Source organism: Labrus mixtus, chromosome 17 (genome assembly GCF_963584025.1).
Source record: "Labrus mixtus chromosome 17, fLabMix1.1, whole genome shotgun sequence".
NCBI lineage: Eukaryota > Metazoa > Chordata > Actinopteri > Labriformes > Labridae > Labrus > Labrus mixtus.
In genome coordinates this window covers 13,178,547-13,198,848 of record NC_083628.1, presented here as the reverse complement: position 1 = coordinate 13,198,848, position 20,302 = coordinate 13,178,547, and the positions used below count along the sequence as shown (strand labels likewise).

The 20,302-nt window shown below is 38.4% G+C and overlaps 1 protein-coding gene across 1 annotated transcript; it reads right to left on the bottom strand.

Moving 5' to 3' along the window:
* Positions 1–5,434: 5,434 nt before the first annotated feature.
* Positions 5,435–7,998, bottom strand: rbp4l (retinol binding protein 4, like). Its single transcript, XM_061061053.1, has 5 exons — positions 7,909–7,998; positions 7,396–7,513; positions 7,154–7,290; positions 6,021–6,133; positions 5,435–5,932 (listed from the first exon to the last, which is right to left on the bottom strand). Exons 2-5 carry the CDS (start codon positions 7,510–7,512, stop codon positions 5,709–5,711), a joined length of 591 nt encoding a protein of 196 aa, XP_060917036.1. The 5' UTR covers position 7,513; positions 7,909–7,998; the 3' UTR covers positions 5,435–5,708.
* Positions 7,999–20,302: the final 12,304 nt, after the last annotated feature.

The following is a 20,302-nucleotide window of genomic DNA, read 5'->3' as shown; positions in this document are numbered from 1 at the left end:
TTTATATATTTGTGTGTAGTATTTGAAACCGTCTAATGGCTTGGTGGACACATCTTCTGTTATAAAGGCTAGGAGTGAAGTCATGTCTCTATCAGACTGAAATATTCTGCAGGTTTTTATTATAAAGCTTTAAAGGGAAATCACTGTCATGAGACAAAGTTGTAAACTAAAGCATTCAATGACAGAAAATAAATGTGTTAGTTTTGCCTGATGGGATGTGGATTAATGTTTTTGTTTTTAAATGTAAGACAGATAATCCTGAATGCGTGATTGTGAAGTTTTTACACGCTCAGGTTTATCTCTGAGGTGGTTACATAAGGTAGAAGGGTGCAGTCACTCATATAAAGACACATTAAAGGATTTTCTTTCCCCTGCTCCACTTGAGAGTAAAAATGTGACTCTTTATCCATTGATCCCTTAATAAGCACCTACTTTCTGAAACTAAACACTTTGTCTTGACATAACAGGCCCACTGTGACTTCAAGCAAACCCTGTTATTTAAGGTCAAGAGCTGCTGAAGGGGGTCAACATGCTCCAAAGATCATGATTACAAAATCCAAAAGATAAGGAAACAAACTGGAGCAAGAATAAGGAGGTACGTGAAATGATTAGATGTTATCAGTACTGATGTGAGAAAGAAAAACACAATACTGAAGATACATTTGATGGCTTTGGAGTGTCACAAATTTCCTCTTCTACTAAAATCTTTTCACCCCCATTGAAATTGTAGCAAAACAACTTGCATTTGCAAATTCTGGGTCATCGGGGTCAAAACTCTGCTGCCAAGCAGGTTCTTGCAATTTGTATTTGTTGTTTCTTGTCGTTGTTTACTGAGCAAACGTGACGAAAACAGTGGTCCAGCAGAACACAAAAATAATACATCAAGAGATGACCTGAGTGAGAGAGGGGCCTCTTTGAAGCAGTGGTTTTAAAACCCAAAGTCAAATTGGAATTTTACAATTCTTTAGATTAAAACTAATAAAAAAAGAAAACAAAGTAAATGTTCATGTCCTTGTTCTGTGCAGAGAAGCTGAATGTGAGCAGTGAAAAAAAAAAACTGCTGACTCGAGCCTCAGGTTATCCTCCTGAGCTGCCCCTCCCCCAGGCAGAGTTTGTTTACAGAGCTGTTAGCTAGATTTGTCAAGACCCCTGACAGATTTGCACTTTGGCGACTTGAAAGAGTCATAAAAACCGAGACAGACAGTCAAATGAGTCAGGAGGAGCCGAGCAGAGAGACAGGTAGTCAACAATGTATAGGCAAGTAAATATTTGGACAGACAGAAGGCTGGCAGAGATGTCTCACTCTGGTGCCCTGTGATCAAAATAACAGTCATTAAACCTCAGCAGCATTTATTATTTTATTGCCTGCTACATTTACAATCCAGGTGCCCATGACATAATGTAAAGGTGTCTATTTAGTGAAATACTGTAAGCACGCCCTCTGTACCTTCTGTGAAGGAACTGTTTCCCTCAAGCGGAAAATATTTCTGCTATAAAAATGAATGAGCTATTAACCTTCCAAAAAAGCTCATACATTTAGTGCTGTTAAAGGGACAGTACGTAAAGTATAGCATGGCATGGCGTTGCATGGTGCTGTTTAGAGAAGCAGCCTTGAATACTCACACTGCAGATGATGTTACAAGACACACACACTTTACCAACTAGAGAAGTCCTTAAATACTATAAAACATTTCAGTTTGGGATCACACTATAATTTAGAACATTTTCACCCCTTCACCTTGACATGGATGTTTTGTGATCTGTAGGGTTGTAGGTCCTACACATAGTACACTTATTCTTACCCTAACCTGATTTTTTTTTTATAAACAGAACTTTCCGTTTAAAGCTCACGTCAAGCCTGTCAAATGTCTGGAAACAAGATCTAGTGTGTGCGTGCTTGTGTGCTTGTGTGTTTGTGTGTGTGTGTGTGTGTGGGGGGGGGGGGGGGGGGGGGTGTCTAAGATTGATTTTACAATTTCAGATGACATATTTTTGTTGAAAGTTGATAATCAATCTGCTCTAAATTACAGTACAAGATACAGACACTCATCCCTAAAGCACCGATAACTGATTGAATCATCTCACTTACATAGAGTTTAATGAAGCTTCTGTAGCTCAGAGTACGTTAGTAGCCCACTGTATGTTATTAGTTTCTTGCAGTTATTTTGTTCACTGAGCGACAGGTTTAGGAAGATTATCCCTAAAAGAATTGCATGACTTTTAGGAGAAAACGCTGCATTCCATTTAGTAACCTGAGTAACCCCATTGTGTCATTTTCAACAACACAAGAAAGAATACATCTGTCTTGGTTTGGCTTGAAATTAATTGAAACATTTAATGACTTTGTTCCTTTTGACAATCAACTAGCTAAGTGACTTTCTTGATAAACTTTTTATTTTTACTGTTACTGTTTCACAATTTTCTGAGCTAGTTTATTTCCCATAATGTTTGTCAGTTATTTAGCGGCCATTGGGTATCCGAAAATGTTGTGTTCAGCTTTGTCTAGCTTTGCTTTCCCTGTCGAGCAGATTTATGGGATCTTGGAGTGTCTTGGATCAATTCAATGACGGCAGCTAGAGTACACAGGCGGTCGTCTTCTTTCTGATCTTCTTTGACACGAACAGAAACTAGAAAAAGAGGGAAGAAGGAAGACGAAACAGATGAGCAGGAGACACACAGATTAGTGGATTAAACGGTCTGGCAATGTTTCAAAAACAAGCACACCTTCATGTATTCTCCACGTTCAGACGCTGCAGCATTTAGAGGCTTACATCTAAAAACAGCTCCGTCATATTTCCCTTTCTTCTTTCATGTGTTGTCTGTGTGACAGTATGACATTTTAAGAGTACAACAGAAATCCCCTCAGTCAGATCAAATCTCATCCCCGCCCTTAGACCACAGACGGAAGCACAATAGAACCAATTATCTCTCAGCGCCCTACACCCTCAATGTCTTCACTCGTTTATTCTGTTAATGACACAGAGGTACCAACATGAAGCATTCCATCAAACGTATGCTCACATCCCTTTTCATTTGTTTTCCCAAATCTTTTGCTCTAGATCCTGTGAGGATTTAGCTTTATTCTCAATACCCCTGTGGGAATCTCCAAAAATACATTTATGAGACAAAAAAATCAAAACACTGGGGAGAGACCAATGACAAATATTAGACAGAATGTAGGACATTTATCATTATAACTATAAGACTGCATGTACAAATAAGTCAATTAGAAGGTCTCATAACTTATTGTCACTATGGTGATAAGTTGACATTAATTGATTGAAAATCTGCTTAAGTGAACTAGAGTAAATGTATCAAATAAGTAACACTGAATGTTCAATAATGAAAATAAATAGTTATACAGTAAAATGCCATAAACTATGAGCTTTAAAATCATTGCAAGTAAAACATGTCGCTCATGCTTTTTTAATGTTTGATGTGGTTTGACTGCGCCCTAGTGGACAAATCTTATCACAGCATTCCACAAATGATCTATTAAGCAAAGGTAGATGAGAAATTTTAAAACCTTCACAGTGTAAAAATATGTGAAAACACTTAATGCAAGGCCAACTTTTACTGATTTATATATAAATAATAAAGTCTGCCTCAGATAAAAGACAAACACATTCTTAACACAAATGTCTTCAATATGACAGCAAAAAATAAAAGACAAAAATAAAATGTCTTGAGGTTATAATATTTCTCCAAATGTGGGTAGTGACTATAGATCAGATCATTTTGTAATCTTTTCAGACCATGTACTACTATGCACAAGGCCAGATTTCCATTTCGAAGTGCAGAAATCAAACAAAACAAATTCTAGAGGCACATGTCTATGTTGTTTATTGTTAAAATGTTAAGTTTCACAAGTCCACCAAACATGATAAAAAAGGCAAAACAAATTGAACACATATCTTAATGATTAACCACTAACTTTAAAATATTGTTATGTACTTGTAGTAAAAGGTTGTCTTTAAAATATATGTATTCTTCAATGTACGGCCCTTGTTCATGGACTTTTGGAGTACAATTGCTAGGCCTCTCAGTAGAGCTCTTGAGGTGACGCTTTTAAAACCTGTGTGACACTAACAGGTAGTTTGGTGTACTTTCCACATTTAATGAATCACTGGGGTTGAGTTTTCTCTGTTTCTTCAGCCTTTAGTTTGTTAGCCTTTTCTTTTTAAGACCATCACCTCTTTACTCTGGCCTCCAGACATGAAGTTTTTAAGTGTGAGCTTCACACACCCAAGCAGATAAATCCACTTATACTCTTACCTCAGGCTTGGAGCCTGTTTATGTGAAAGCAGTCAGGCTTTCTAACATAATGTCTGTTACTTCTTAATGTTTGTGTTCTGGTGGGCTTTTGTTTCGTTTTGTTATTTAATCCAAATTAATTTGCACACAGCGAACTTCTATAATGCCTTAAACCCTAAAAAGGTGCGGGGAACAATTAAAACTATGACAGACATTTCAACTCCAATCAAATCATTCGGGACAGACAACAGTCTCCAATTTGCCTGAAGCCACTGAAAAAGAGCTTGTAATACTTATTAGGATAAGTACAATATCGGTGCTGTCCTGGAACACTTGATACTTTTCGGTTGAGGATTGAGCACCCATAGATTTGACTGTGGGTGAGAGTGTTTTACTTTTTAGATAACAGATTGTCTCATTTCCAGTAAGGCCAAACAGCTGATCCCATCAGAGGTAAGCTAGTTTACAGGCAGACTTACTGGAGCTTTGACTTGCTGGCCTTTGGATACGCACTGTCTGGTGACGATTAAGTCCCTAAGTTTAATGACATTTGGATTTCATGTTAACTAACCCCAGTCTACTTCTTTTTCCTCACCTTTTTTTTCTGTTTTGACTGGTTGTCTTCCATGAGGTCAGCCAGGACATCAGGTGCACTGTGTTGATTCGCAGTAAGGAATGTAATTGGCTTTCGCACATTACCTACAGTATGTTGCATAACATCAACAGGATTACAGAGCAGCTACAGAAACAAACAAACTGACACTGTCTGCAGTCTTTCTTCTTCTCCCTCTCTGTTGGCCAGCTTGCTATACTTATCCTGTTTCCTCAGTTGACAACATTTAACTTTTTTTAGTGATGTCACATTAAATAAATCTTTGCTGTCCAAGAGAGATGTGGATTCAGAAACTTCCTGTTATGACCCTTGACCCCCCCCCCCCCCCCCCCGGTCTAGCTCAGTGGCCTAACAGTTGATTTAGTGTAATAGGACTAAGGGCTGTGAACATCAGGCCACCTGTAAGCCTGTTACTGCTCAGTGGGTATTGTGTCGGGTTTGGTTGCATTCTCCTGAGCTCAGGAGGGATCACAGCTACTCACACAGCCATAGTGCAACGTGTTTTCAAGCCTGCAACTTTTGACACACATAAACATAAAGTGTTTTTGCTTCGAGTCGCTTTCTTAAAAATTCTTTGACAAACAGTGGATGTACATGGAGTGATAGAGGAAGAAATGGATAAAAAAAATGCAAATTGTAGAAATCCTGGTTAGACATACACAGTGTTTATCCTCCTCTCCTTATTATTTAATTGTGTCTGTCCATTCAATGCAAACCATCGCTCATACATGCAGGCCTTCTGTCACATGTATTCTCATTCTCTCTCCTTCAAGCCTCCTTTACTGCAGCCAGCTGGCTTTCTCCGCTTCACACTCTCCTCACTCTCTTCTCCTCTCTCTCTTTAGCAGGCATCAGACTGCAGGACAGGCTGAAACTCTCCGGCCAGGCAGATTTCCTCTTGTTTCTGACGGACGATGCGCTGCATGGCAGGAGGCAGACCACGGGGGTTCCTGGAGAAGATGACGGCATAGCCGTCATCGCAGCTTCCGTCTTCCTTCAGAGTGCGGCAGGCGTAGGTGATGGCATAGTTGTCGTAGTCGGTGTCGATCACCCAGTAGTTGTCATCTGGTTAGGCAGAAAGTGAACAGTTAGTTGCTGTGGAGAGGATTGAGGAGATTTAAGAGGATTGCAGGTGAATTGGTGCACAGCTGACCTCCACTGGACAGGTAGCTTGCCAGTCCCTGGTATTTCATGTACATCTTGCCAGGGGTGGCAGGGTCGGGGACAGTGTACTGGGCAGCCATGTCAGCACACACAACCCAGAAGCTGCAGCATGACAACCCAAATACACGTTAGTATTAAAACAAAAAAATAATTCTTCAGTTCAATTTTTGTGGCTGTTTCATATTATCTCAATTCACTGCAAAGTGGACACAAAAGTTGAAAAACAAAGCTGAGTAGTTATTTCTGGCAGACCAGACTTTGTGTCCAAGGATATGAATTTCTCCCTGTGTTATTATTCTTGTGGCCTATACATTTGGTCTGTTTACAGATAATGCAAATTAATTCTGGATCAAAGCTGCATGTCAAACAACTGCATGAAACAAAGCTCATTCCAGGGTTTCCTAGTGAACCTTTAGACACTGAGTAACACTAAAGGAAGCTGAGGCTATAGTGCACTGTTTCTGTTTCTCTTTTTTTAATTTACAACACTGTCTTGAGAGAAAATAACATATTACAAGTGAAGAAACAGAAAATAAAACCAGAATTATTGAGAAATTGGACATTATCGATTACAACCATCTTCCTGTTCCCACGGAATCCATATAAAAGACACTGAAAAACAACCGTCTTTATTATGTAACTTCTAACTCGCAAACCTCAAATATTTTCATTTACAACTTAATCTGCATGCAGATGATATACACATTTCTGAAAATGAGGCCTAAGTAACTTTAAGGTCATGAGCACTTAAATCAGATGAAGTTCTTAAATGTGTTTGTGAAAGAACACCTAAACCCACATTCCTGTGTAAAAACCCATTACTCCAACCTGCATTTCTTCCTAATCCTCCATAATACAGGGAAAACTCAATTTGTAGCAAATGCTGTTAAGAATGTGCTTCTAGAAAATGATACCTGTTTCCAGCTAAACTCTTCAAGGGTCTTGGTTGTGATTCTTGACCAGGATCCTGCATGTCATCTTCCCTAAATGCTGACTGCTGCTAATCCCTCCAGGTCTCAGTGTCAAGAAGGTCTCTGTGATCAAACTGACCCTTTGACCTAATAAGGGGGGCGTTTAAGATGACGATATCATCCTGGTTTTGCTTTTGATATATTTACTCACCCAAACAGATTGACACGTCCTTTGGTCAAGGCGACCATGGAGCCGTCGTCATCGATGGTGTACTCGGATGAGATGTTGTCCTGCAGGAAGAGGCCTTCTGGATCTTTCTTCTGCAGTCCGTACCACTTTCCTGCATACTGCCACAAAAAGAAAGAAATTCTTATTGTAATTGATAATTACAATTACAATTATTGTAATAGATTTTAGATTTAAGTGTTTATGGAGTTCTTTTTTTAACTCACCCTATTGGGTTCGAAGTCTTTCTTGACTGTGAAGCTGTCAACAACACAGGAGGAAGAAAAACTGCGCTCCACACAGGACAGAATGACCAGCAGCAGGGCCAGCTTAGAGGATCCCATTCTACCATCAACATGAAAAAAAATGTATTAGACCAAGACGCAGACTTTGTGTTATTTATTTTTTTGTATTTAAAAAAAGCATGGGACCAACATAGCATTACAATACTCCCAACAATCCCTTATCCTATAGAAATGTATGAACAACATATTATAATGTTTGATTTTTTGTAAAATAAACAAGGTGCACAGTGTAACAGCCAATCATATGCTGGACAAACAGAGTAAAGCCTAAAAATGCAGTTCTATGTTAAAATGTCTTGCAGAAAATGACAGAGCTGACTGAACAGAAAGTTTCCATCTCTCCCTGAACATAAACTCACATATTCTGCTGCTTACTTCTTTAAAGGAATCTTCAAATATGTCGCCACTTGTATAAAAGAAGCATTAGTGTCTTACCTGTTTAAGATCGGAGATGTGACTGTGGTTGTTACTCGACAACTGCTTGTCTTGGTGATCCACCAGAATGGGTTCTGCGTCCGTGACAGCCTTTATATACACTCTCCCCAGACGAGCTTACCACTAATTTTCATTGCTTGGAACTAAATAAGGTTCTTAAATCTAGAGGTAATCCTGTTGGGTTGAAATCCTTACTGTAATCTGGCTTCTGCGTTCAAACCTACCCAAGAGTTACAATCAAAACAATTAGACCTTTATGTAACTGACTGGGAACACAATGAAACACATGTTTGGATGGTAGTGATTTAACATAAACTGAATTTGAAAGCATGGAAAGCTTATGCAAACAATAAGTGAGGTATAAGATTTACATTTTCAGTTTTTAACTTGTAGGAAACAGCAAGACAGATCTTGAGGGGGCACATTGAAAATCTGGTATTTCTATTCTTTTAGCATGACATTACATGAGACAAAAAAACAACAACTGGGATGCACTGTCTTCATGTCCTGTTTATAACATATCAGGTAGCTACAGCCACTGTTGACCTCTGCTCCCTGATGTCTGGCTATGTTGAGCGAACCGTCTGAGATAATACTCAGATAATAGGATAAACAGGGAAATATTTGGTAGAGGAAAGTATCTAGATTGCAAATGTCAACATAAAGGAGGCAGTGTTGTACTCGTAAACCTTATTATATTCACTTCACCAAGTGTCACAGTTTTGAAAAGGCCAGGAGAAAGAAATTCTTTGTCTGTTTTTGCAGATTATAGTGTTGTCATTTTGGGATTTATAGCAAAAATTGAGAAAAGGTTGTACCAAAAGAGAGTTTCATATTGAAGACAGGTAGGCAAATATCAAAAATCAGTCTGCCTGATTAAACTTTTAGCCTGTGCAGGTTCAACAAGCATCAAGGTCGACAGTACAATATCTAAATGTAAAATATCGCTACTTCCTATACTCTTATTTTGCTGATATGACATTATTTAGCTTTTTTTAATCTGTAAATTAAAACCTCATTATGTTGTTAAATCATATACTGTATATTATTATGTTTATAAATGAGTTTATCACAAAAATGGTGAGATTGTGATGTTATCAAACTAGCAAGCTGGCCTTAAAGTGTGATTCACTTTAACTTTACATCTATGAATGCAGATATTCACGTACAGCAGAAACACACAAACACCGGTCTCTTTCACGCTCTCTGCTGCGAACTTGTGAACTCTCATTACCTGGATTAACCCCAGTCACATGAGTCTACTGCTTGCATAATATACCATTTTAAGTGGGGTTTTTTTTCTTTAGTTTCAGTCATTCAAACTGTTGCTTTCAAGCACACATAAAAGTATATAACTGCTGACTCATCCAACCGCTGTTAGTAAAGATAAAGATAAAGATAAACTTTATTGATCCCCCGTGGGGGAAATTTGTGCATTACAGCAGCTCCAGAAAACAGGGGACAGGAATATAATTATTAAAAATAAAAATAGAAGTTAAAATCAAATCAAACATATTTACATCAGTTAAATAAAAAAATACAATAATGTAAAATTACACAGTAACTACACAGGAAATGGTTATTGTTCTTTAAAAAACACACACAGTGTGTAGCATGAGGTGGTGATGCTGTTAAAGAGTCTGATTAAACAGTCTGACTGCAGATGGGATGAATGACCTGCGGTAGCGCTCTGTCTCGCAGGGTGGGTGTCTCAGTCTGCTGCTGAAGGAGCTGCTCAGGGCCCCCACAGTGTCATGCAGGGGGTGAGAGGGGTTGTCCATGATGGATGTCAGCTTCACTAACATCCTCCTCTCACCCACCTCCTCTACAGAGTCCAGAGGACAGTCCAAGACAGAACTGGCCCTCCTGACCAGTCTGTTCAGTCTCTTCCTGTCTCTCTCTGTGCTCCCTCCTCCCCAGCAGACCACTGCATAGAAAAGTGCAGACGCCACCACAGTGTCATAAAAAGTCCGTAGCAGAGTCCTGCACACTCCAAAGGACCTCAGTCGCCTCAGCAGGTGAAGTCGACATTGGCCCTTCTTGTACAGGATGTCGGTGTTGTGTAACCAGTCCAGTTTATTGTTGAGGTGAACACCCAGGTATTTGTACGTCTCCACCCTCTCGATGTCCAAGCCCTGGATGTTCACCGGTGCAGTCTGGCAGTCTTCCTGCGGAAGTCAATCACCATCTCCTTTGTCTTGCTGGCGTTGAGCTGAAGGTGGTTGAGCTCACTCCAGTCGACAAAGTCCTTGATGACCTGCCTGTACTCCTAGTAAACACGTCTCATCAGTGAAGATAAAGACAGACAAGCCAATTAAGGATCTAGAATAGAATTTAAATTCCTTCTTCTCACCAACAAAGCTCTAAATGTTCAGGCAGCATCACATCTTAATGGGCTCAAAGTGCACGTTTAACCCTTTGGAACATTGTGTTGCACACTGCAGGTATACTACAAGAATAGTACCCAACTAGTACTTTGGAATCATCTACCAGTTTGGGATCGGGGAAACAACAACTGTATCTACTTTTAACAGTGGGACATTTCCTTTATAATAAAACTCACGGTCATGGCTGCCTCATGCTTGAGTTGAACAGGCACGTGGTTATCCTGCTATAGGCTCACACTGCTTGGAGACTATACACCTAGAGCTGCAGTCCTCTGCTCCTCCTCTGTCTCCATCTGTTTTCAATCATGTCTGCTTAATATGTGTCACTTACTATGTATCTTTCAGGAAGTTTTTGTGCTTTATTGTCTGTTAGTAATTGTGGGGTTTTGTCCATCTCTCTCTCTCACACACACACTCTCTCTCTCTTTCTCTCTTTCTCTCTCTCTCTCTCTCTCTCAATTCAATTCATGCATATCAATTCAAAGGGCTTTATTAGCATGGAAAACATACGTTAACATTGCTAAACCTTAAGTCAAAATAGAACACAAAATTACGTACAATTAAAGAATACCAAAGATTAAATATTTAACTAACAGAGCTGTGCAGGTTTATGTTGTTTTTTTGTTTTTTTTTAATATAAGAAGAAGGAAAATAAATAAATAAATGAATAATAATAATTTCATTCAGCTTTTTAAAATATTTACAGATGACTACAGATTACTTACAGAAATATAAAATAAAAATATAAAGATTTAAAGAGAAAAGGTGTACAGCTCTGTGGTGTGTGTATGTTGATTATTTACAGATGGAATTAGTGCAGGGATCTCTCTCTCTCTGTCTCTCAAATAAATTACATGTAAGGGGCTTTATTGGCTTTGGAAACTTACATTAAAATTGCCAAGGCAAGTGTGAAAAATAAAACACCAGATCAAGTACATCAACATGATTTAGATTAAGAAGATAGAAGGAAATGTGTAAACTAAGTTGTGCAAGTGATCGCAGCCTTACAATCACTCATAAACTTCAACTTATAAAGACAAATGGAAATGTGTAAGTTTGCTCTGTTTAACAAGACGTTGTAAAGGATTAAAAAGTGTGTAGCCTAGGCCTACATAATTCATATAAATGTGTATTGTCTTAAGCTAAAATAAAAAAGGCTATCAAAAAGTTAACAGAGGATTACAAGATTTGAAAAATTGCATAAATACATGTTAAAAGTCTAAATAGCGAATAGGGTACCCCGTGCACAGTTCAAACACGTTCTCAGGTGCACACGGTTGCAGGATCATACCACGAAAAATAAATCAAATGTCTGTGGCACACTGAAAATAACTTTACTTTTTATTGTGAGAGAACAACGTGTTTCGCCTGTAGCGTCCTCGGGTTCGTCCTCGGGCTGCGTAAAGTTATTTTCAGTGTGCCACTGACTTTTGATTTATTTTATATGTTAAAAGTCATCTGGACAGTGGAAAAGTTCATCTTATGATGGAAATACAGTTCATTGCTAAAAGAACAAGTTAATTGAGTTAAAAGGAGAGCCCAATATATTTTGTATATGTTTGTGTCTAAAGCCACATTTCAGTGCACTACAATATTATTGCGATACTCAATAAGGTCACTAGAGGGCGCATAGCAGAATAATCCTGCAGCCGAGCTGAACCTAAGTCTAACTTTGTTGCCTCTTTGTATTTACATACATACAGGTGGGTTTATTGTCCTCTAACATGCATTGACACCAGTATAATGATTAAGAGTGTTGTGAATTTTGTCAGTAAAGTATAATGTTCGAAGTCAAGTATTTTTACATTTATGTCTGAAAAATAGAGATGTTAAACCGTACACTAGCATGCTAGGCTAGCGCACCTGTTGCTAGTAACTAGTAACATTACGGAGCACGTGGAAATGCTGAGACACACTGAAGGGTTTTGTTTTGTTTTTCTAATGATTCAGAAGTCATACAGATAACTAATGTGAACATTACATGTTCTGTTTAATGTGTGGATGTTTCTTATAGACTTAAGAAGAGACATTAGTTATGTGTGAATGTGTGATACTTGAGACTGAGTAATTCAGGTAAGAAAAGACAACAGCTACTCAGGGAAAAGATGTATGTTTAATATGTATGTTTTATATTAAAGATGTATGTTTAATATGTATGTTTTATATTAAAGATGTATGTTTAATATGTATGTTTTATATTAAAGATGTATGTTTAATATGTATGTTTTATATTAAATATGTATGTTTAATATGTATGTTTTATAATAAAGATGTATGTTTAATATGTAAAGGAAACTGAAGAGTATTCACTAACAGACTTTTATGGTTATTTACTCTACTTCAGGGAAACATTTACATTGTATTAGGTGAAGATATTGTTATGTGAAAACTATAGAAGTTACTGGATTCAACTTGTGTATTTCAATATCTCAAGAAGTCATTGTTAAATGAATATGTTATGAGCAGAATAAATCCTCCAGGCGAGCTGAACGCAAGCCTAATTTTGTTGTCTCTTTGTATTTAAACACAGAACTATTCAGGGTTTAGAAACACTCCTCCCTGGCACCCCTAGGCCAGGTCGGGGGAGCAACAACATATGTTTGGGTTTAGTTGTATATCGTCTATATCTCTGTCTCTCGGCCTGTTTCTCTCGGTAACAGGCTGATTTTTTTTCTCTCCCGTCTTCTTTTAGGTTGTTTACTGTCAAATATGTTGACCATTTTATAAAAGAATTCTGGACACACATGAACCCAAAGGTGGACGGTTTTGATTGGTTGATAAGCACATAGGCCCGGGGCAGGCTGTCAAAACAACCGCACTCACATGGCAACCTTCATATTTTATGCATGATTCCCACAATCCAGCGCAGAAATTCAGGCCATCACATCTCATATATCATTACTAAATAATCTGATCTGTATTACACCTATTTTTTTAGAATGCACCAACTCCAGTGTCCTCGACATCCTCTTCATGGAGAATCTGATCTGCTGCTGTTGACCAGGAGCTCAGGTGGTTTTAATGACATTACAGACTCTGGGTCATGTGGTGACTTGATGTATTCTTGTGTCTGGGTTTTTTCATCTTTTTTTGTACCTGAGTCTCTGTGCCTGTGTTTTCTATACTCTTTATGGTGGGACCTGGCTGAAGACTCATTTCTCCTTTGGGATAATAAAGTTGGAAGTTGAAGTCAGCTGGTGTTTTCATCAAATCTAACTTTAACATTAAGCATAAACTCTGTGGTTTACAGATGTTCTGACAAACAATAAGCCCTTTGAGCCTTGTGACAATCATTGTCCCATGAACCACAACTCCATGTACAGCATCTATATACTGTATCAACAGATACTTGATATAATGTAATAGAAGGATTGTTCATACCACACTGAAATATCCAAAACCAGTTAAAGTCCTGGTTTTAAAACCAAACTTTAGTATTATCAGAATGAATTTAAAGTACTTAAAGTGAAAGTTTTGCAGTGAAATGTTCCATGTCTTTTTAATTTTACTACTATTTCTGATCTTTGGATGATTATTAATGCTGTTTATGTTTAAGGCTGTTTATCATTTGAATGACTAAAGATGTCAGACGAATGCAGAGGAGTGAAGAGACACATATTGACCTCTGAGTTTAAGTGGAGTAAAATGTACAATCAAATGTGAAAAACCACAACCACAACTTAAATGCAAAAAATAAACTAACATTGTCTCAACCAATCAAATCATCGGAGACATTTAATGATTATTTTATGAATATATTTATTTTGAACATGTTAATGAGTACATAAATCTCTTGTGTACAACTTTTAATAACTTAGTAAAATGATGCTTTATAAAACTTAGTTTCAAAAATGAGTCAAAACACAGATAACAGGATATTTTTATTTCAATATTCATTTTGTGAAGTGTTCTTTTAAATTAACAAGCTTCAACAACAATAACATTTTACAAGTTTGACATTTTGTGAACAAGTACATTTATTTTTTAAACTTTTGTTTAAATGTAATCGTTATTTACGTTAAATAAATAAGCTGATATTTTTACAGAAGCTTTAATGCAAAAAAGATCAAATCAAGGTGAAATAATGTAAGTTTTTTTATATTTGTTATTTATTTTGGGGGATTGTTACGATTATTCTTTTTTACTTTATTGTTCCTATTTGTCTCAGTAAATTAAAAATAACCTGTAACTCAGATGTTGTTGTTTTTTCACTTTCCCTGAAAATTCAAATAACTACAATTATAAATCTGTTTGTTGCAGGTACTTTGTTAAATTCAGAGCTCGCCAGCCAGTCAACTAGCAGCTTGAAATAAAAAGTTCTGTGCTGAAATACATTTTTCACCTTGACAAATAATATTAAAAAGAATACGTAGTTGTTTTAGTGATCAATCTTTGCATATTGTTTAAATAATATATACGGACAGATGCTAGCTTATCAAACAAAGTATTGAAATATTTGAGCACAATATTCTATTTAAACTCAGTTACATTTGATTTATAGAGCCTTATTTTAATTAGATGTTAAATTGAAAAACATTTCCTACATTTTGAGAGAGAAAAAAATACTTTCTTTCATTTATAAGATAAAAGTTTTTGTTTGTCTAGTTGTAATAATTTTAAGATATTTGTAATTTTTCTGACACTAAATATTTGTACCTTTAAAAAACATCTACACAACTTACATATTGAGTTATCTTTGCAGATATTTGAGCTGTTTTTAAAGTACCAATTGTCCAATGTTTTCTCTGTTTTGGAGCTGACTTGTGGAGGGGATCAGAGGAAGCTCTGTGGAGTTGAAGGGCCCATGTGACGAGGAGCTTTCAGTTCAGGAGAGGAGCAGGAGTCACTAGTGATCATGGAGGATGAGGAGGAGATAAAGACATCTCTGGTGCACAGATCTTGTAGCAGAAGGAACTGTCTGAATGGGCCTTCATCAGCTCCTGTAGATCTGGATGTCCCTGAATTCCAGCAGGACCTGAAGAAAAGCACAAAGAAAATCTATGATATAAAGCACCGTACATCAACAAAGTCCATTAAGAAATCACACCAGAGTCAACTGTGGGGTTATTAACATTCAGGAGGAAATCAGACCTGCAAACATTTGAGATTGTTTGTGATAAGAGGTCTAGTTGAAGTTGTATGACAGAGACATTTATCATTCCTGTTGTTACTTCTTGACTTCTTCAGGTTTGATCATTTCTTCAAAACATAATCTGACAACTCATTTAAACCCTGAGACGCTCACAAATATCTCATAGAGCTGTGCATCACACTGAGTACTTTAAAGTCGAGTGGAAGGAGCAGACTGCAGGTGGAGACAGAAGTGAAGGTTGCTGGATGAAGGTGGAGGCTGTTAGGAAGAATCATCAGCAGGATTAGAAGTGGAGGTAGCTGGCTAAGGCAGGAGGCACAGGAATTTTAAGTTGGCAGAAAGCAGGCAGGGGCTTTTGGTGGAGATTTGGCCCGGGCTTGCACATCATTGTAACTGGATGTGGACTTTGGGTAGAAGGCATGGCACTGCTACTGTTTGTGAAGTAGAAGGAGGAAGAAGCTTACAGGTTTTTCTCAATGCTGGAGATGGAGGAAGGTGGAGGCAGATATGCAAGTTGCTGCATGGTTGGAGCTTTAAGTGGGTGATCCACAATCTGGTGGTGACAGCAAGTGTGCTGGCAGAAGCTTAAGGTGTCGGTGGCAGTAGTTTAGAATAAGTAGTTGGAGACTGGGGCTTCAGCTGTCTGACAGAATCCGCAGGTGGAGGCGGCAGCTGCTGATATCTGGCAGAAGCTGATGTTGGAGGCTTTGCCAGCAGTTTCATAAAATAATATGCTAGCAGAAGCTTTAAGTGCAGGTTCTTGCTTCTGTAGGTTTAAGGTCTGAGTTTTCTAGAACAGGAGGTTCATGTAGTTCTCCGCCTGAACCTGCAGATGGAGGCCAAGCTGCAGTCTGTTGGTAGTGGCAGCAGTTGGAGGCAACTATTGTTAGTGTAGTAGAGGACAAGCGGTGGATGCAGCAGATGCCTGTGTGTTTCACAGGATTGTTGAGGTGGAGATTAGGACTGTAAGTGTCTGTATGCAGTCTGCAGGTAGAGACAACGGTACAGGTGTTATTCAGAAGATTCAGCTGATGAAGGCAGACGAGTATGTTTTGTCAAAGTTAAAATTGAACAATAAGTCTAGAGCTGTCTGCCATCTTCAGTTGGAGGCATTGGTTGCAGGTTGTTAGAGTCATGGATATGATGTCTCTGGTGGATTTTGAGTATCAAGAGTACAGAGTTGCAGGCTGGTGTTGGACTTGACTGACAAAGTCTGCAGGTGGCGGTGGCTGCTGCAGGTGTCAGACAGAGACTGGCTGAAGTGGCTGGTAGAAGACGGTATCAGGATGAGTTTTTGGTTGAACTCTTTGTTTTCAGCTATCCTCTGAATCTGCAGTTGTATGCTGCGTGTGTTATTAAGGATCCCTGAGGTGGAGTTGACAAAGGCCTGTTGTTCTTAAAGGCTGGAAGTGGAGGCTAATGCTGCAGCATTCTGCCATGTACTGCAGGTGGAGGCAGAAATGTCAGGTTGCTATGACAGCTACTGGTGTGTTCTAGAGGCTGGAGTTTGAGGCTTATGCTCTCTGCCAGAATCTACAGGTGGAGGTGGCAGCAGCATATTACTGGCAGAGGCTGTTTCTTAAGGTTCAAGTTGTACCTATGTGCCAGAATCAACTGTTGGTTGATGTCAGGTGTGACAAATTGAATCAAGACAGTACACACCGGAGATTGACCAAATGGTTGTGAAATCTTACGTTTTCCATGACAGAAGTTTGTAGTTTGGCTGTGGAAGACTTTAATACTGTTCAGGATGTCAAAAGTTCTCAGTTGAGTCGTTTATTTTGTAGAAATCGTGGAGATGAAATCGTGAAACAATTTTCGTGGCTTATAGAGTTTTTGTTTGTGTTTAAATGATGATCTGATAAAAATGATGCACCTAGAAACGAACCATAGCAACCATGAAATCCTCCACATGCATACGTATTGTTACGTTCCATATATGTTAAATGCAAAATATAATGTATATGAGACTGAGACAGAGTTCATTGAGTTTATTCATTTATATGAAGTAACAACACAGCAGCTGGATTCATATGTACATCTTCAAAGCGGGAAAGGTGTCGTGTGCATTTTACACACGTGCACAGCACAGGTATTTTCGTGTAATAGTGTTGACCCTTTTTTACATGTCTACATATCAAGCAGGAGTGCACTTATAACCAGAGAACTAGTTGGATAATCATTTGAATATTGCATCTTTATCTTCAAGAGTTTTCCGGATTTTAAGCCACAACCTCATTGACAGATTCCTCCAGAAGCTTCTTATGGTTTTTCTTTTTCTCTGTGTTCAACAACATAACAGTTGAGACAAATATGCCAGGGCCATATTTTTTCCCTGCCAGCCATTTTTGTAGAAACTTTACAGCAGCAGGATCGATACGTGCATTTTCTAATCGAGAGGTGCTGTGCGCATTTTACACACGAGGCACAGGACCAGTGTTAATCATTAAATCTCCGCCTGACACGGCAACAGGATAGATAACGTTCTAACTTTATTATCTTTAGTTTTTACTACATTTGTTTTTAATTTTCTTTTATTTAACCTTTATTTATCCAGGAAAGCCCCATTGAGAGTAAAAACCTCTTTTTCAAGGGAGTCCTGGCCAAGAGGCAGCAAAAGTTACACAGTCACACTCACAACATACAGACAGCAATTCAAATTATAAAAAACAGTTATAAGTGAAGTAGGTCGTCTCAAGTGCTCTCTAGCCTGGATTTAAAAGCATTCAAAGAAATCAGTTCAGTTATTTTCCAGTCTTTTTGCAGCATGTTCCATGTAGAAGGAGCAGAGTAGACGAAAGCCCTTTTTCCCAGCTCTGTGCGGGCAAATGGAACAGACAGCAACAACTGATCATTTGAACGCAAACCGTAAGAATCAACAGTTCTCCGTGTGATTAGGTTACAGATGTAGGAGGGCAGTAGCCCAAGCATGGCCTTGTAAATAAAAGTGCACCAGTGTCCCAGCCTCCTGGTAGACAAAGAAGGCCATCCCACTCGAGAATACAGTTCACAATGATGGGTCAGGGCTCCACAGTTAGCAATAAACCTCAGAGAAGCATGATAAACAGCATCAATCTTACTTAGACATTTAGCTGAGACATTCATATACATCAGGTCTCCATAATCTAAAATGGATAAAAAAGTTGCAGTGACAAGCCGCTTTTTCACCTCAAAAGAGAAACAAAATTTGTTTCGGAAGAAGAAACCCAATTTAAGTTTCAGTTTCTTCATAAGATTGTCAATATGGGGCTTGAAGGTGAGGGAGTCATCAAGCAAGACACCAAGGTATTTGTACATATGAACCACCTCTATGACATTTCCCTCAAGAGTGGACACTGTGGGGACAGTTTGAGGTACTTTCTTAGTGTTAGTCCTGTTTGAGAACAACATTAGTTTAGTCTTGTCAGTGTTGAGAACTAGTTTTAGCTCCAGGAGTGTGTGCTGGACCACATCAAAAGCTTTCTGCAGAGATTCAACAGCTTTAGCAGGAGTTGATCCAAAACAGTAAATAATTGTGTCATCGGCATAAAAATGCATGTTAGCATCTAACACATTTTTTCCCAAATCATTAATGTACATAATAAACAGGAGGGGTCCTAATATTGAACCCTGTGGCACCCCCTTGTGGACACTCACAAATTCAGAACACAGACCATCATATTTAATACACTGAGTCCTGTCACTCAAATAATTTGTGAACCAGGAAACTACATGATCTGACAAACCCAAACAAAGAAGCCTATGCTTTAGAACAGCATGGTCCACAGTGTCAAAAGCTTTTGACAGATCAATAAAAAGTGAAGCACAGTACTGCTTTTTATCAAGAGCAACAAGTATATCATTGATCACTTTTGTAGCCACAGTGATGGTACTGTGCTTTTTCCTGAAGCCTGACTGCAGTTTTGAGAGAAGATCATTTGAGGTTAGAAACTCTTTTAGTTGATCACACACAAGAGATTCAAGAATTTTTGACAAGACACACAAATTTGAAATTGGCCTGTAGTTAGTTAAAGCTGCTGGATCACCACCTTTTAATAAGGGGGTAACAAAAGCTGACTTCCAGACGGATGGAATTTCTTTGTTTTCGATTGAGAGATTAAAAAGGACTGTTAGAGGCTGTGCTACAAACTCAGCTGCTATTTTCAAAAAGTAGGGCTCTATCAAGTCAGGTCCAGGGGGTTTTCTGTGATCTAACGTTTTGAGGGCTTTATGCACTTGCTGCACAGTAAAAGGTACAAAATTAAAGGGTTCTCCTGAAAACCTTGGGGGGTCTGTGCAGGCAGTCACAGGGGCAGCTCCTGTAGAGTCAAACAAAGAACCAGATGATACAAAATGCTTGTTAAAGCAATTTAGGACCTCAGTTCTATCATAGACTGGGACCGAGTCTTTTAGAACAAATGTCGGAAGAGCCTGAGGACTTTCAATTACAGATAAAGACTTAATCACTTTCCAAAATTTCTGTGGATTATTGAGGTTCTCAGTTGTGACAGATAAGTAATATTCTGATTTAGCCTTTTTGATAAGAGAAGTGCATTTGTTCCTTAGTTGCCTGAAAATAGACCAGTCAGAGGCAAAATCACTTTTTCTGGCTTTGGTCCATGCCACATTATGTTGATGGATGGTATCTGACAACTCTGGGGAAAACCAGGGGTTTTCTTGTCCCTTCACCCTGAATTTCCTGATAGGAGCATGTTTATTTACAATTTTCACAAAATTTTCCTTAAAGAATGTCCAAGTTAGCTCAACATCCGACAACAGACCTATATGCCCCCAATTAACCAAAGACAAATCATGGTGATAAGCTTGTTCATTACATTTTTTTAAATTCCTCTTGAAAATAATGTGTGGTTTACATTTGGGGATTTTAGTGTCCCTGCAAGTAGCAACAACACAATGATCACTCAAATCATTGCAG

Excerpts from the sequence above, each read along its gene's own strand:
- rbp4l (XM_061061053.1), bottom strand. The coding sequence starts at position 7,512 with ATGGGATCCTCTAAGCTGGCCCTGCTGCTGGTCATTCTGTCCTGTGTG. Across the intron at positions 7,291-7,395 it reads AAGACTTCGAACCCAATAGG|TATGCAGGAAAGTGGTACGG; the intron begins GTGAGTTAAAAA and ends TTTTTGTGGCAG. Across the intron at positions 6,134-7,153 it reads GGACGTGTCAATCTGTTTGG|CTTCTGGGTTGTGTGTGCTG; the intron begins GTGAGTAAATAT and ends GTCATGCTGCAG.